The sequence below is a fragment of the Furipterus horrens genome, unplaced genomic scaffold, assembly GCF_987537825.1.
Source record: "Furipterus horrens unplaced genomic scaffold, mFurHor1.1.pri manual_scaffold_11, whole genome shotgun sequence".
NCBI classification, from domain to species: domain Eukaryota; kingdom Metazoa; phylum Chordata; class Mammalia; order Chiroptera; family Furipteridae; genus Furipterus; species Furipterus horrens.
Window position 1 is genome coordinate 7,419,672 of NW_028327181.1, and position 16,978 is coordinate 7,436,649.

Consider the following 16,978-nt stretch of genomic DNA (forward strand, 5'->3'; position numbering starts at 1 on the left):
GTACTTTAGTGTAAATTTTCGGAAGAAAACTAAATGTTTCAGAAGAAAGTTAAATGTATCACATTTCCTTTTATTTTTTTATTAATAATGTAATACATGTTCAATGTGAAACTGAGACAGATGGGGTATGGAGAACAAAACAAGAATCACTAGTAATTCAACATCATCTTTACTTTTCAACGTAGTTTGAGACATTTAATTTTCAGATGGCGACAACTTTTTTCTTCCAATTCTGAAAACAGATGAAATTTGTGAACCGAAGTAATTACTGTCAAGGTGCTTCAAGAAAACAACGTTCTTCACAGAAGTGGGAAACATTAGCTCCACTTGCCACTGTTCTAAATAATGAATGCTTTCTCCAGTTCTTGTGCTTAATGTAAACCAAGTGCAGTCAACAGACGTGACTGACTGAATTCAACTAAAATGTCTTCTTTAAACAACTTAAACACTTTTTGACAAAATGAAAATCCTATGTTTAGAAACTGTTTACTAATTAATGACAAATACTGAAATTAGAACTCATTCTCTTCCGTATTACACATAAGGACAAAAGACTCAACTGATTATCACTCAAGCATAACGTGCTTTAGTTTGGTTCCAGATATGCTAACAAATTGAAACAGAAAAGTAATTTTTGTTTTTCTAAATACAGTGTCCTATGGAAACAAACTTTCAGGCAAAACCAAGACTGTTCAGATGAGTACCTATTCGAAAGGCATTTATATTCACAGTATAGTAACATCAACAGCCCGCAAGAGCCAACAGCAAAAGTCAAGCCACTGTATGAGCCAATAAAAGGCAAGGAAAATAGTAACAAAAAGTAGTCAAATAAACTGCCCTTCTCCCCTTCTTCTATACCTTCAGTCTTATGGAATCTTTCTGGGTTTTCTACCATAAAACTAAAGGTGTATTTAATATTATTTCATTTTGCTCTAATTTACAGGGCAGATAAAACTTCTTATGCACCTTTCAATTCTCTGAACCGCTAACAATACTTAATGTTTAAAATGATCTTTTTAAGTATCCCTTTTTGTAATTTTGAATCTACTGAACAAACCGGTGAGTTCACAAATCAGTTCATTAAGAGCCCTCCAATGCTGTGACAATTCAGCATTTGCATCAGTTCTGGGAAGTGACTGCTTACACCACAAGAAATTTAACTTGCCGAAGTTTTCATCCTCTACACCTTATTTGACTTAATGCTAATCAAGCTAGCACTGGTTTTTACTATATGCTCAAATGGGTTTCTAAGCAAGTTGTGGATAAGCTATCTGAAGAAGCAGCAGGCTTGTCATTCTGTAGACATTCCTATTAATGACCCTTTATGCCCTTTTTATGCAGTGTTTAAGCACTAAGAATATTTTCTTCAGATCTCATAGACGGTGATGAAACAAAGCAAGAATTCCTTAGCTGAATGCTATAAAACCTAGAGTTCCCATAAACTTCACACATGTCTGTGTACCCATGGCTGATGAGCACACTACATTACCTATGTCAAGGTAACGGGCAGAGGAGACGCCTGCGTAGTCCTGGTGAACATTATTTTCCGTGGGTCACGCCCTATAACCGTCACACTGCCCCACCGCCATCACCACCACTGAAATTCCAGTCAGCTTTCTGCCCCGAACTTCACGCCCCTATTTCCAGCCATATCCCCTGGTATAAGAGGCACTGCGGGCTTGTAAATCAGCTCACCAATGTAGGCAGAACACAGTTGGGATCTGTCTGAAATATGTGGGAGTAGATCTTTATTCATGCTCAATGTCACCTAATCAATCCTGACTCCATTTTGCAATTTTCCGCATCTGTAAAATTTCCTTTGAATTTGACTCAGCCACTGAGGGAAAGGGATCACCGGGTAAGGCCGCACCAGAGCACACCAAACCCTGCAGGAAGCCAGCGGACTCCGGCCTGCTGGGAAATGCAGTCAGGACTACTAGCCCCTGAGCACAACTGCTTTTGAGTCTAAAGAAACATGGCTTGATTCCCTGAGGACAGAATGAAACTAAAATCACAGACATTTGTTGTGAAACGGTCCTTAAAAATGACCTGGTCCAACACCCTCATTTTCTTGATGAACTGTGAAGAATTAAATTTTTGCAATCCAAATATTCAAGTACCTGCTATGTGCTGGGTGTTGTTAGTTCATGGATTAGATACTGTAAAGTGACTCCTTTAGTACACACATGAAACATGCCTGTCTAAGATACACATTTCACTTTTAAGTCTATACAGTGAACTGAAAGGCAATACAGATTACTGCGAAGAGCAGAAATCTAAACCCCGGAACCACTGAGTGGAATTGAATACTGTGGCGCACTATGCAAATCACTTAACCCCTTATTTAAAAAGCTGTCTTATTTCACTCCAGTAGCACAGCAAATCAGATTCCTTTGTTAAATAGTAGCATTGGGTAGTTTCAAAGTCCACATTGGGCAACAGGAAATTGGATTAAAATGAAAAGTGTTTACTTTTCCTTAATTTCATGGCAGATTAAAGAAAAAATTTTTCACCCACAAATACAATATTAGAATTTTCTGAATAAAATTTCTGAAAGGACACATAAGAAACCATTCATAGTGAACATCTCTTGTGAGTGGGTCAAGGGGGAGCCAAAGAGGTGAGAGTTCTGCTGCCCTTGAAAACAACTTAATTTTTTCATGGGCATGTATAATTTTTTAAAAGCACCAATTTAAAAAAATGCACTTCAATCATGGAAGGCAATATAATACAGCAGGAAGTACAGTGAACCAGAAAGGGAGAGAAAAGAGTTCTAGTCTGTCTCTGCCTTGCTCTGTGCCCTTGTGTCGTACCTCTGAGTTAAAACATTCTAGTTCTGTATGAAAACAGGAACGAGCTTGCCCAGTGTGTTACCGTCCCACAGGACTCAGGTGCACACTGGCTGGTCTCAGGTTACTCTTCCCTCACTGGGTCAATCAGAGCATACACCAAACACTGAAAGAACAGCAGGAGCTAAATAACAGTATTATAAAAGAGAATGCAAAATTATTTCCCTATAATAAAAATAATTTAAAGTCCCCCAAATCTATCAGAGTTCTGCAAATGTTTCATTTGCTGAAGAAAAAGAGAGGAGGGATAAAAAATAAACTTGGTGAAAACCCAAAATCTCTTACTAAGAAAGGTAAATATATATTCAGGCCTTGACCTGATGTTTATTAGAATGCTTTCCAAATGTATGTCAGTAAAGTAATTGAATTAAAAAATTATTCTCAATCACATAAATTACAACTCTGCTGGGGTTAGGATATTGTCTTTTTCTTAATTGATTGATGGGTCATACTTTCTGTCTCTAAATACTAACTCAATTATTGATCTCCTTAATGATGGATGTGAATGCCTAAAATTATTCTTTGTATCTTAACATTCATTCTATATCAGAGAAAAATAGTTTGTTACTGCATTTTTCTTCCCAGCTTTAAGAGGCCAGTAACAGGGTCACATCGATATCAAAGCAATTTTCTCATAATTTATTATTAAAATATATCTCTGTTGTAGTCTTCTCCCATTTCACATCTCTTGAATATATTGTTTAAATATTCAAACTTAGAGTCTTACTAAGCATTTAATAAGGTATGCCTGATTTTTGAGCTTAAAAAAATGCTTTTTTACACCTCGCCTAATGAGTAAAAAACAGGAAAACAATATTTTTTCTTCCATGATTCTAAGTTTAATTAAATACCACACACAAAAAGAGTTGTGTCTTTTAATTTACTAATAAGCACCAAATGGTCACTGATATTTTTAGGCACACCTTTAAGAGGCAGGCAGAAAACCTCACCTCTCTGTACCCCTGATCTCTATTCCTTAGACCCAAAGATTCAAAATGATCTGAGATAACTGACTCCACTAATGATTTCCCGTTTGGCAGCCCGAGGGAAAGACACAAACCACGTGACCACCACAAGGGAGCCCTTGACAGAGCCACTCCCAGCCTGGCCCTTAGGGCAAGCACCATGACCACTGCTTATTAATTGAGAGACTGTGCAATGATGCAAACCTCTGTCTTCCTTCCAAATGCGCATTTAAATATCCGGGCTGAGGCTTCACTGCGCAAGCAAGGTCCATAAAAGGAAAGCATGATTAGGGGCCTCCTCCAACTCGGCAGCCTTCCCTTTGAGTCTGATCTCCACAGTAGTTTTTCCATTGTTTGCAGCTAAGTTTTTCTTGCCCAGAAGCTAAAAAGTGTATCATCCTGTTTTTTATCTGTTTGTTCTATATTCTTTCACATTATCATTAAGCCTATGCATTGTACCCTTCTTGTTTTCATTTTTTAGAGCACTTATTATTTGTTTGTAATAAGGGGAGAGTCTTGGAAGCATGTTGACCTGGCTCTGCCCTTGGCAGCAGGGTGACCCAGGGCACATTACTTGTCTCTCTGTGTCTCCATTCCTGTCACTGAAATTAGGACTTTCACTACTCCTACCACTAACTTCACAGAGTTGCCATGAGGAATAACACAAAGTACCTAAAAAGCAACATGTGCAAAGGTCCTGCTTTTCTGGAAGATACTCTCTGCTTAGCTCTAGTACTTCTCTAACTGTTACTGAAACTTTCTGGGTCTCCATTTTCTCATCTGTAAAACCAAAGAAAATGACACAAAGCTCCAGGTACACAGTGAGGATTCGAAATAATTTCTGTAAAGCAGTCAGCCCAGTGTCTCAACAAACTGAGTCCTAACTTACAAATATTAGCTCCCTTCCTCCCGACTTGATGTCATGCTGCTGAGCACCTCTAAGCTGGCTGCTTTTCACGTGACCATTTCGATGTGTCCTTCAGTACACGTCCCACCTGCGCCGTGGCCACAGGAAGCGGGACTGCCTTCCTGCTGTGCCCTCCCTCCCAGTCTCACGGAGACGCCAGCTGATGAAACACGGGTAGAGCGGCTAGAACGGCACCAGCGAGCACTGTAAAGGAATTCTGGTTAACGCTGTAATAGGGTTTAGGTGCTTCTCAAGCACAATAATGTGAGACGTACTCCAACTTTAAATAAATTAACCTGAGAGATAGGAGTCTACAGACTATAAATACTAAAATTCTTGGCAGAAGACCAAATAATACAAAAGGCACTAACGAAAAACAGTCCCAAGCTATGCTAATAAAACCTGCAGAAGCAAGACGTCAAAAGCAACAGGGAAAAGTTATACACGTAGCTATAATTCAGTGGCGAGTTGGGACTGGGTTCTCAATGGCAGCCTTGGTTTTTCTGAGCTTTACTTATTAAGCTTTTTTTTTTTTTTTTAAATCTTTACCTCTCTAGACAAGGCTTATCTATTCCTCTAGAATTTTGCAATTCTAATAAGCAACTATTCTAATTTGTTACTCATTACTAGAACAATGTAAGTCTCTATTCTCATGAACTATCACAATTCATCTAAGCTTTGTGACTGGCGAACTTTATCATGGCTCTAAACTTGCTATATTGATGTTACATGGATTCCCAAAGAGCATATTCTTTGCTCACATTCACTCAACAAAATACCTAAACAAAAACCTCGATAATCTATCACTGTGGCACATGGCAGTATAATGCCTATGAGCAAAAGTCACTCGCAGCAGCTCTCCACCACAAAGGAACATCTAGACAGTCTATAGGTGATTCTTAGTACAAGCACATGACTTCAATCATATACAAGTCCTACAAAGCAATTCATCATCTTTTATGTCTCTTGGGCCCATGGCAGAGAGAAGACATAAAAAGAATTTCTTTACAACTCTCCGGATCACTCAAGCAGTCTTCCTGCTCGACAGCATTTGCCAGTGCCGCTAAGCATGCACTTCCCTCTTTACTCCTTTCCTTGGGGCAGCATGGGGACGTGTCTTTGATATGCTGTTTTCCTCGACATGATTCTAAGCCACGCCATCCTAACCTTCGATGTGTCGAAGCCCATTTCTCACTTCCGAGAATCTCTTCTCCTCGCCGGCACCCACGCTACGAACTCCCAACTTTCACCTTCAGTGCTTGCTGCCTAGAGCTTTGGGTGCGTATGTCTCCCCTTCCCAGCATCACTCAATTATACGGCAGAACTCTGTCACGTTATTTTACTCATGTACACCAAATACCAAAGCAAGATCATTTTTTAAAAAACTGTTAGAAAGATACTCATGGAATATAAATAACAAAACAAATAAATTCTAAAATTAGTAAGTCTGATAGAACAAATGTTCAGAGTAAATATAAAGCATTTTTTGCTTTCAAACAGTTAATAGTCCTAAATGTATATACTTGGACTGATCTTCAATATATCACTATCTATCTATTAAGGAAAATAAAGCAATGGAACAATGGGTAGAGTATATATACAATTTTATACAAATATAGTATCTCTATAAAAAATATACATGCACACACGTATATCTGCATAAATAAATCTCTGGAAAGATCAAGAGAAGTGACTGAGTAGTATTAAATTCTGACCCCAAAAATATTTTATTGTTTTTTAATTAAACTAAGGACAAAAGAACAAATGGGCACATTTGTACAATTAGCAAACATTCTTATCTAACTCATCTTCTCGACTCAAGCTACAGAAGTGATCAATGTGTTTAAGAAGTTAAAAGAATAAAGAAAACTTTCCCCCTTTTTGGTACCCTTGTGAGGAACAGTAGGGAAAAAGCAAAGTAAAAAGCAAATGCATAAATATGTTTCTAGATGTGTTGAATGATGCCCATTCAAATAAGAACATTCTAAAAGTGCTGGTGTTTTATAAGCATCCTCCTCCTATTTTCATCTGACAAATGTTACTGCTAGATCCATTTCTGACCTTAGGCCTAGAAATATTATTTATTCAAGGGCACAACAAATCATTAGCAGAAGAAAATTGTTATTTATTTCAGAGATGTGAACCATACTTCGATATAAAGCTTAAATTTTAGGTTTTGACATTATAAGCAAGAAACAAAGGAGGGAGGAGGCATGCTACACTGACACTGATAATAACCCTTTGAGACCACTGAGACAAAGCTCAAAAATCTCCAGCTAGTAGCACATTTTTCTCTTTCAGTGAAACTTACCTTCTACATAATCTTTTTTTTTAAAAACCTCAGCTCACATAGAAATACTTTGGCCAACTGTCTTCAATTACACACACTAGAAGGGCCTTTGTTCTCTTACATTCTCAGTACCAGATAACACTCTGTAAACGATACTGGTCAATTTCAGTAGTACATCATAATCCTTCAAATGTTGCCCTACAATGTTCCCTCTAGGCATTTCTGTGTGCAACCAATTAGAAAGGCCTTTTTTTTTCTCTGTAAGGCATGTTAAGATCTCAAAATGTGTTGAGCCTGGCTGTTTCTACTAACAAGAATTGCAATTCATAGGCCAAGAATGGGGAACAAAGTAAAACAGGGTCATGTATGCTTTCCATTGTACTGGGAAATATTTTAACTAAAATAACCATCATAAAGAGCCCAACTACTCCAACTTAAAACTTGAACAAACCAACCCTTTAGAGAGGTATTCCTTGTCTAATGTAGTCTAGTTTCAGCCCACATCTGAATATGTACATTAGATAGTGTACAAACAGAAAGAAGAATCCCAGGCTTAAGAGTAAATATTCACATGAAATAACACAAAGGCAATCAAAATAATATACTTCTAATTGTGCATCCATGTGTGTGGATACACTTTAGCCTTTGAATGCCATTTTTAGCAAAATAATAGATTGCCCCCATAACAGTTACACCTTTGATCTTTCCTAGGAATCGGGTGTACAGTAGTTGGGTTAATACAAATATTGGTTAACACAAATAACTAACTAGCTAGTGCAGTTTTTGAACTAATTAGCTGCCTTTTCTTAATGGGCAAACCTACACAGCTCTTGGATGATACAACAAATAGCCTCATATACTTCCAATATTTTAATTACTTTCGTATGTCACACACACACACACGTGCATGCACACACATCCTCCCTTTTTCTTCACTGCTCACTTTTCTTCCCATTCTCCTCTTCCCTGTACTCTCCTTGTGACGGCTCAGTCATCTGTTTCCTCCTAGAGTTGCAAAGATGAAAAGGCAGGGAAAGGAATCTCTTATCCAGAGGGTAAACAGACATGTAAAGGTATTTTCAGTGTGAAAGGTAAGGGAATCTTCTCCCAGTGTTCAGAAAAGTAAGATCACTAATGATAATTTTTTCAGTTTTTCTTATAAATTTACTTTGCACGTGGGTGCTTTTGCTCCTTATCTACTAAGAAAGGCTAGCTGATGGGTAATCCATAAAAGAATATTAATGGGACAATTTGGTCTTATCTAATCATATATCACTGTTTTACAGCTTTCTTTTTCTATAGGTCTATAAAATATGTAGTCATTTTCTGCTAGTTTATCAGCTGGAAGATATGTCAAAAATACTATGTGTTTTGTCACTTGAATATTCTTGAGATTTGTGTGAAGAGTGAGAAAAGAGGAGGTTAGAGTCCCAGAGCGCACCGACATTTACAGGACAGGCAGAGGAAGAGGAATACATAAAAGAGACTAAGAAAGGTCAATGAGAGAGGAAAACCAGAAGGACTGGTGTCACCAAAACCGGGTTTTGTAAAGCTTCAGGATTAGTCAGCTGTGTCTGCCCCAGAGCCCGTATAAAACCCACACTAAGAAGTCTAGTACATAAGGCAGTTGTGCAGACATGGTGAACGTAACATGAGCCGTTTGATATTAGTTGTCATAACTCTTTAGGAGAAAGCCAAAGTTTTCCTTCCTACTTATTACATTCCCAAGGATAAGAATAACAAAAGATATGTCACTATAGAGAAAAAATGATATGAATAAATTTATTTTCTCTTCTTGGACCTGCCTGGTCAAATTTATTATATATATATATACACACATATATAGTGATTTTTCTAAAATTATCCTGAGCATCATTTCAGATCAAACATTGAGAACTCTATTTTAGAGTCCAGCAGCAAATGATTTAGTTTTGCTATTAATACAGAGAGAAATTATATCTCAAGAATTATATGCTATTTATCCAACAGGTGAAACCTATTCATCAATATATTCATTTGTTTCCACAATTAGAAATATTTTAGCTACATAAAATATGCCATGCTTTCAACTGGATTTTAACATATTGAACAAAAGTAAATATATGCTAGTATATATATATATAATACTATTCTTTAAAATATATTCCTTTTATTTGTATCTAATGGCAGCAAATAATAACAATTTGTGCATACAATTTGTTTAGCACTGGGCAGCAAATTTTCCCCTTCATTGGTCACTAAACTGATGTATACAAAAAAAAATTAAGCTTAAAGGAAACTTATTTTTCCTTTTCCCAACTAAATTATAAGTTAGCCACATAAATTATGTCATTTGATTCTCACAATAATCCTCTAATATAGTAATTGCTACTCAGTAACAGCAAAAAGCAAAAGTTCAGCTCAGGAAAAACTAAACACCTTGTTCAAAGGCAAATAACTTGTAAAGAAAGTTATAGAATACGATCCCAAATCTTATAATTCTAAATTTTCTTCTCCACAGTGTCCCTCTGTCCACCCAAAATGACTTACCTACCGAGATCCTTTTTCAACATCCACCGAGAAGCTCTATGAGCTACTCAGTTAATAAAAGTGAAAACATCATTACACTTGCTCTATATAAAAGACTGATAACTACATTTCACTTCTAAACATTATTTTTTCCTGTTAAAATACTACCTGCTACTCCTTCAATCATTTCTACATATCCTCTTCATCCCTCAAATTCCTGTCACATCGTCACATAGGCATCTATACCCACTGACCAGAACACTGACCCAACACCTGTACTGACGGAGAGGCTCAGCTAACTCACCAGTGAGCAGCTGTGGGGACGCACACTAAGCGTGGAGAGGCAAACCAATAACGGCATAAAGATCACTGTGCTAACGCAATTCCATATTTAACCATTCAGACTCATCAACATTAAAAGCCACAATTTGAACCATTCAGAGAATTGAAGGAAAATGCTGACTAATTATGTCCTTGGAATATCTGTATTAGTCAGACCAAATCAATATAAATAAAAGAAAAAATTCCTCTCCATCAATCAAAGCATCTGTAAACAGAAACACTTTTACACACCCATACTGGCACCATTCTAAAAGCATATTTATCCTTTCTAAACAAACTCTGACATATTGTACATAATACATAATAGAATACAGTATGTCTTATTTGAATATACTTCTTAAATAAATCCTAAAAGACTTTAAATGTACTAAAGAAGGAAAAATATTTCAAGGAAGTTCATGGTGATTTGGGGGGAGGGGGGTGCAGTCCCTATTTTACCTGATTTGAAAAAAGAAATCCAAATTTTCATAAACAAGGTTTGACTAACGAGGAAACTCTACGACCGTTTCACCAAAGCTTTAAGACACAAATGTTGCAGAGAAGGCTGATAGCTGAACCTCTGATAGGAACAAGGAAGCTACGGAAGTAAAGGTTCCAAAAGAGGCACGAGCTGGCAGCCAAAACCCGGCCAACCACCCAGAAGAGCTAACCTACGAGCTGCCGTTAAAGGCTTCAAGAGCTTTCACCAGCAGCCAGGAGCTGAGACTCTTAGCTGAGGTCAAGTTCATGGATAGAAAAACAGGCTAAAGATTGTGTACCCTGCTCTTTGGAAATGAAATAATCACCATCAACTTGTGATTCCAATTAAGTCTATGCTATGTTCAGAGGTAAGTGAGGTTAAATATTTGATGCTAAGGATTTTGTTTTTTGATTCTGGTTTGGTTAATCTAAACCTCCATGTTTGTGTAGTATCAAGGACTTCACCTTTGATGATTAAAAGTTTAGCACTTTAGAAGTAATTCACAGTCCTAATTTGACAATTATCAAGGATGTGTTGACTGACTTATAAGGGACATCGATCAATTCTACAAATACTATCACCATTTGAATTCACTTAACTGTTTTTAAGGTTACACTATATAACATTTTAAGAAAGAAAATAAAAAATAATGATAAAATTAACAAAAGTAAGTATTTCAATTCTAAATAATGTAGTAATAAGGAGTTTACACATACTTAATACTGGTAATCATCTTTCTGGTTCAATTTGTAATACTCCACGAAAACTTTATAATGCAGTATTAATATCCAAGAATTCATTTTAGTATATCTAAACTACTAACATTATTAGAGAATAAATAAATAAGCTGCTTCCCCCACCCACCTCTTCCCCAAAGATAATTGTGGTCAAGCAAAAGAAATTAAAAAAAAAAATAGGTATTGTAAAAGCTCACCTTTTGTTGACTGGCTTTTCATCCTTTTCATACGGACGGACAAACCACTTCCCGATCCTAACGAAGTTCTTATCCATGAGGCATCTATGATAATTACATCAAGAATTACTTATATAGTTGTTATAAATTATGAAGTCATTACATCAATAATCACAGGTCACATACACTTGGAAATAAAAACATCACCAAACTGTCAAGATGTTTCCGTATCACTTAAATTTTACGTTATACTTACTAAAAAGACTTTCTAACTCTGGACATAGATTTTTATTATATCCTTAAGCAAAATTTATTGGTTGATGTATTCCTGAATTATACTTCTGAATTACTTCGAATCCAATCACACTTCTGCATTACTTCAATTCTGGGTCATCAGGATCGCTGGGAATGCAAGTAGCATTTCTTAAGAGCACCTCAGAGATATTCTTTCAAGTCACTGATGCCATTTTGCAAGTTTTAATGCCGGCTCTGTCTTGCTTGGCATGTGATAGGCAGTCCTTAGCAAGGATCTCAGTTTAAAAAAAAAAAAAAAAAGCACAGCAGGGCCTATTCTACTTCGGTATTTTCCTTCAGTAGGCATAATAAAGCACTTGGTTAGGACTTTGCAAGAAAACAAAGGACTACAGTAATTTCTTCAATAACAAATATTTGCTATCTTTGTAACTAAGTTGTGCTCTGCTTGTGTCCATGATGTTTTGTGTACACTGTGTTTCAATGTCAAATCATGGGGTAATCTTTCTGAAGACATGTTAAATGGCAACTGAACTCAACCGACAATGCACACAACTGAGCTGAAGTGACAGCAATACAGAGAGCCTTGACCAAGTTCACTCATGTGCAGGCAAATGACGACTAACTGTCTCATAACTGCCATCTAGCCAATTATGAGATGCCATCATTTGTAAAGGAGTATCCCTGATTTTAAAAACACGAAATTGTGGGAGAAAATGTACATTTTGAAATTGATGAAATGTGGTGGTCTCTAACATCATTCAGTGAAATGAAATAGATTTTGGCAGAAAATATGCCAGAAAGCTTGATGTCATTCCTCTATACAAGGTTCTACGTACTTGAGCTGTGGAAACACTTTAGCTGTGTAGAAATCCTTTACTCACCAGTCAGGCAGATCTGCATGTGGCCTATGCCTCTGTGATGTTCACACCACCACGGAGGACTAAAACAACTCAAACCTTCACCCAACAAATTACAGGTTAGGAAGGTTAGGGAGTGGCAAAAGTTTCTGTGGCCACAATGTAACTTCCAATGGGCAGAGCTGATTTGGAGCACTGCTGCATGAAAAACTCACTGGTTTTAATTGGCTTTATTTTGAAAACAAACTTCTACAACAATCTTGCTTGCTCATAACAAAAAAGTCATATTCAAAGTAACCCCATCTGTTTTCCTATTATAAATTAACTTGCTTTCTAGGGATAAAAATTATGTGACTCCATTAAAGTTAGGATAGGAATATGGAATACTCAATAAAGTTAAAGTACTCAAGAAGCAAAACTGAAAAAGTATCTCCACAGTTTATTCCCCAAATCTCAATTGTATTTTTTTAGCTAGACTACATATATAGGTATTTCCAATGGAAAACTCCAGTGTTTGATATCCGTTTCCTCCTTCCAATAAATACTACCAATAACTATTACCACAATCACTACTACCACCACTATATTTCATTACCAGGCCCGGTATGTCATTTAATCATTGAAATAATTATGTGGCATAAATGTTATATCAACTTTTATAAACTGAGGCACAGTGCGAATCGCACCCAGACAAGGTCGCACAGCTAACAGACGGCAGAGCTGGGAGTGAGCCCAAGTGCGTCTGATCACAGGGCCAGGACACTGGACTACTACCATATACTGACTCTCCTGCTGTCACATTTCCTCAATGCTTGCATTTTTAAAACCCAGATGCCTCTTATAACTGATGAGTCTCCTTAATGTTTCTTTATTCTCAAAAAGCTGTTATGAAGTGAAGGTACAGCTTAAAACCAATGACGCTTAGAATGAAAGCAACAGGGCGTGGAACAGGGACAGAATCACATCAGACATGACCCTTGTCTTCTACTGACATGCACCCCATCAATAAACACCACTTTAAATAAAGTATTCCTTCTCTCATATACATCTTGAAGGCCAGAATTCAAAAGACTCATTTATTCAGTAACAGAGAAAACATTAATTTATGGTTTATGGATAGAAAAAATCCAAGGCTTCAGATAATGTAATGTGAGAAAAAAAATATCTCTGACTAAATATCTCTGAAGAAATATCTCTGACTAAAGAAGACAATGTGTAAAGTTTGTCTCAAAACCCTTGCCCTTCTATAAAGTAATAGCCACAGATTTTATTTCCTAATTTCATTCCAGAACAAACAAACTGGGAGTCTGGGGGATGGAGAAACAGCATATAGCCAAGACCACTCAAGGTCAAAGGTAAAAGGTAAAAAACTCATGAAAATGCTGAGATTCTAACTGTGCTAATACATCTCCTGGCGTTCCCACTACAGATGATATTTCTCTGTCAAGAAATGTCAACGAAAGGTTATTATCACTACCACACAGAACAGTCATGGAAACTACTGATCCTTCCATCCAAAGCCGTCTGGCTCCAAATGAGAATCATAAGTTACTTACATGATTTTCAACTGCTAATCAGTTTCTACGTGATCGGTGATTTCCTACACACTGAAAGGAAGACATGAGAACACAACTGTGTTGGATGAAATAATGTTTCTCCCCAGTTTTCTAAGGACTGGATTTGTAACTGACATCTCTGCATAAGGAGCAGTCACAAGTCATGCTGTCAGCAGTGGCATGGCAAAAAGTCAGCCACGTCACCACGTGCCTGACATAAGGTTGGGGCCACATTACTCAAAGTGCTGAACACGTGCTCCTTTGCTCTCGCCTGGTGCCCAACCCAATAGAGAATCAACTGCTCAGTCTTGAGAGATGCCTGAGTATGACGGAAAGTCTCCTTTTACTCAAGAAACAGGTAAAAAGAACTCGGCAACTATCACTACCAATTTCTATACTCTTCAGTTTCCTAAGTCTCAAATCTGGCTGGTCCAAAAGAAAAAAGAAATAAAAACCCTCAAACTTCACTCTTTATCCCCACCAGACTGTCTGTCTGTCTGTCTGCCTCTCTCTCAACTTCGAGTTATGGAAAGAAATGAGAGAGAAGTGGGTGCTGTCTTTGCTAAGGAAGGTGGTCCTACTACATAACTGATACTTGGGACTACGTGGTTCAGTCGCAGACTATACTGAGGTAGTAAGCCCTTGGTTCTCAATCATTCGGGGATCATGATTCTATGATTTTTTAAAAATCTAATGACAGTTATTATAGACTCTTTCTCCTGAAAAATGTGTGCAAGAACAAAACATCACATACAACTCCACAGGACTGGTAAACTCTGAAGCAAATCCTAGATTAAGAACTTCCTTATTAAATACTACCACTGACCACTGCTAACTCTGCTTTTGGCCCGGAATCCCTCTCTTGTCCCACTCTATCCCTTCCTCATGTATTTAAATCTGCTCATCTTCCCTGTCCCAGATCAGCCTGCTAACATCTGCAAATAAGCACTTTCGCAACTGAACTGTACAACAGTAATTCATTTTTATGTGTCCTGCTAAGAAACTATAAGCAATTTGGGGAAAGACAATATCTATGTTATTCACTGATGATATTAACAAATATTTAGGTGTCCATTATGTAATATGCATTATGTTCCCTGTCCTAGTAGGTGGTCAATAAATACCTGAGAAATGAATGCTATAGACCTAAGGTGTTTTCCTACTCACGATATAATAACATTATTATTCTTATTTGTAACCACAAATCATGAACAGCCTCACACTATTATTTTAATTTTCTTTTGTTTATGTGTTCTTGCTAGTGGGATGGACATTCAATGTTTGAAGAGAAAAAAATCTACATGCTTCACTTCTTTATAGTCCACCAACCTTCACTAAGACTAAAATTATGGTAGATATTCAACATGTAGGGAAGCACATAGATGCTAACAAATGTTTGAAAGACTAGCACTACTGCCCATATGCTTTCATTATACTTGAAGAAGAGAATACAGTAAAGCTTTTTAAAAGAGATAATTCTAAGGTAAAATAAAAAAATAAATTAAAGGATAGCAAAAGTACAATTTCACTTTTGTATATCCTGTCACTGTACTTTATTATTTTTGAGAGAAAAGAATTTATAGTTAACTAAAATAAATAACCTGGCAGACATACTCCATCTACCAAAAAACTGCGGTACATCAACATCACACACAGTGTTAAGAACATATGTCAGTTAACCCTGGTTGTCTACTTAGCAACCCCAGTCATAACTGAGATTTTCAAAATTACCTATTATTAAGATATAACATAATTCTGTAAAAGAGTGCATTATTATCTTGCAAGATCACTATGTAACTCCAGATTTATAAAAATGTTCAAGTGCCCTGGCAGAATGGCTCAGCTGGTTAGAGCATCGTCCTGATACGCCAACGCTGCGGGTTCAATCCCCAGTCAGGGCACATAGAAGAATCAACCAGTGATGCATAAACAGCAAGTGGAACAACAAATCTCAATCTCTCTCTCTCTCCCTCTCCCCCTACCCACCCCACCTCCCTTCTCTCTCTCTAAAATAAACTTTTAAAAATGTTCTTCAAGCAACGGTCCTAGGAAAGCATTTCTCTGTAGAAATAATTCCCAGACCCCCACTACCACCCAAAATCACTGTTTCAAGAAGAAAAGAAAGAGCTGCTGGAAAACGAAAATGAAATCAGGTTGTGTGCGTGCGTGCGTGCGTGGGTGTGCATGTTCTGCCATATGGCGCTAAATAATTCACTATAAGAGTAACTTGACTCCGAGGATGGCAAGTGCCAATCCCTACTCCTAAAGCCATGGGCAGGCCTCATATAAGATGACAGGTGCCACAGCCTAACTCAGCAAGCTATTTCCCAGATGGGACAGTCAGGAGATTTAGAAGGGAGCCACCACTACCTCCGGTTGCTTTTGTGCCCCTCAAGTTATGAAATTATGCAGATTTGACAGTTTTCCTACATTAAAGTCCAAGGACAATGTTCCTCTACCACTCCCTCAACCAGACGGCATTTGAGTGTTATCCAGTTACAGAGCTGCTCAGGTGCACTAAACTTTATGTAACTTCGTAACGGAATAACCTCACCTTCATCAAAGCCTTTTTTCCTTACTACTCTAATCTATGTCAAACACAAATGCAAAGAGGTCTGCTTTCTAGAAACTGCAGCGCTCCCAATTCCCAAGCAGATAACAGAAACCCATAAAATGTAGGGACTGAGGAAACATTTCCAACTGTTTCCTTCTCTCTCCGTTACATTGCGGTCCTACTGTGCCCTAGCAGACACTGCCGCCTCTGGACAGTAATAGGGGGCTATTACTCCTGCCGTCTCCAAAACGTCTCTAAGGCTAGGCTCTTCTGTAGGCCTCACCTCATCCGAAACACCCATTCTAATGCAATTCCAAAGAGCCACACAATTTTTTTGTTACTTTAAAAAAAATTTAAAGTTTTAACTTTTCTCTGTCCTAAAAATATTATATAAAGCAATAAAATGATTAGTCTTACAGTGAGCATGTTTCTCTCTATTAATTTATAATTGGGCACTGTATTTACTGTGTCTTTAACGTCTAGTGTCTCTTCCTTTAAAGCTTACACCCCTTAGGTCTAAAG

The 16,978-nt window shown here is 37.4% G+C and overlaps 1 protein-coding gene across 2 annotated transcripts in view; it reads right to left on the minus strand.

Annotated features, from left to right (window-relative positions):
• MED13L (mediator complex subunit 13L) overlaps positions 1-16,978 on the minus strand; it is a 244,806-nt gene that overhangs the window by 88,079 nt on the left and 139,749 nt on the right. For both annotated transcript variants that reach the window (XM_090290784.1, XM_090290783.1), the window contains exon 4: positions 11,256-11,339. In XM_090290784.1, coding sequence (XP_090146910.1) covers positions 11,256-11,339 — 84 coding nt within the window. The remainder of the gene's footprint in view (positions 1-11,255; positions 11,340-16,978) is intronic.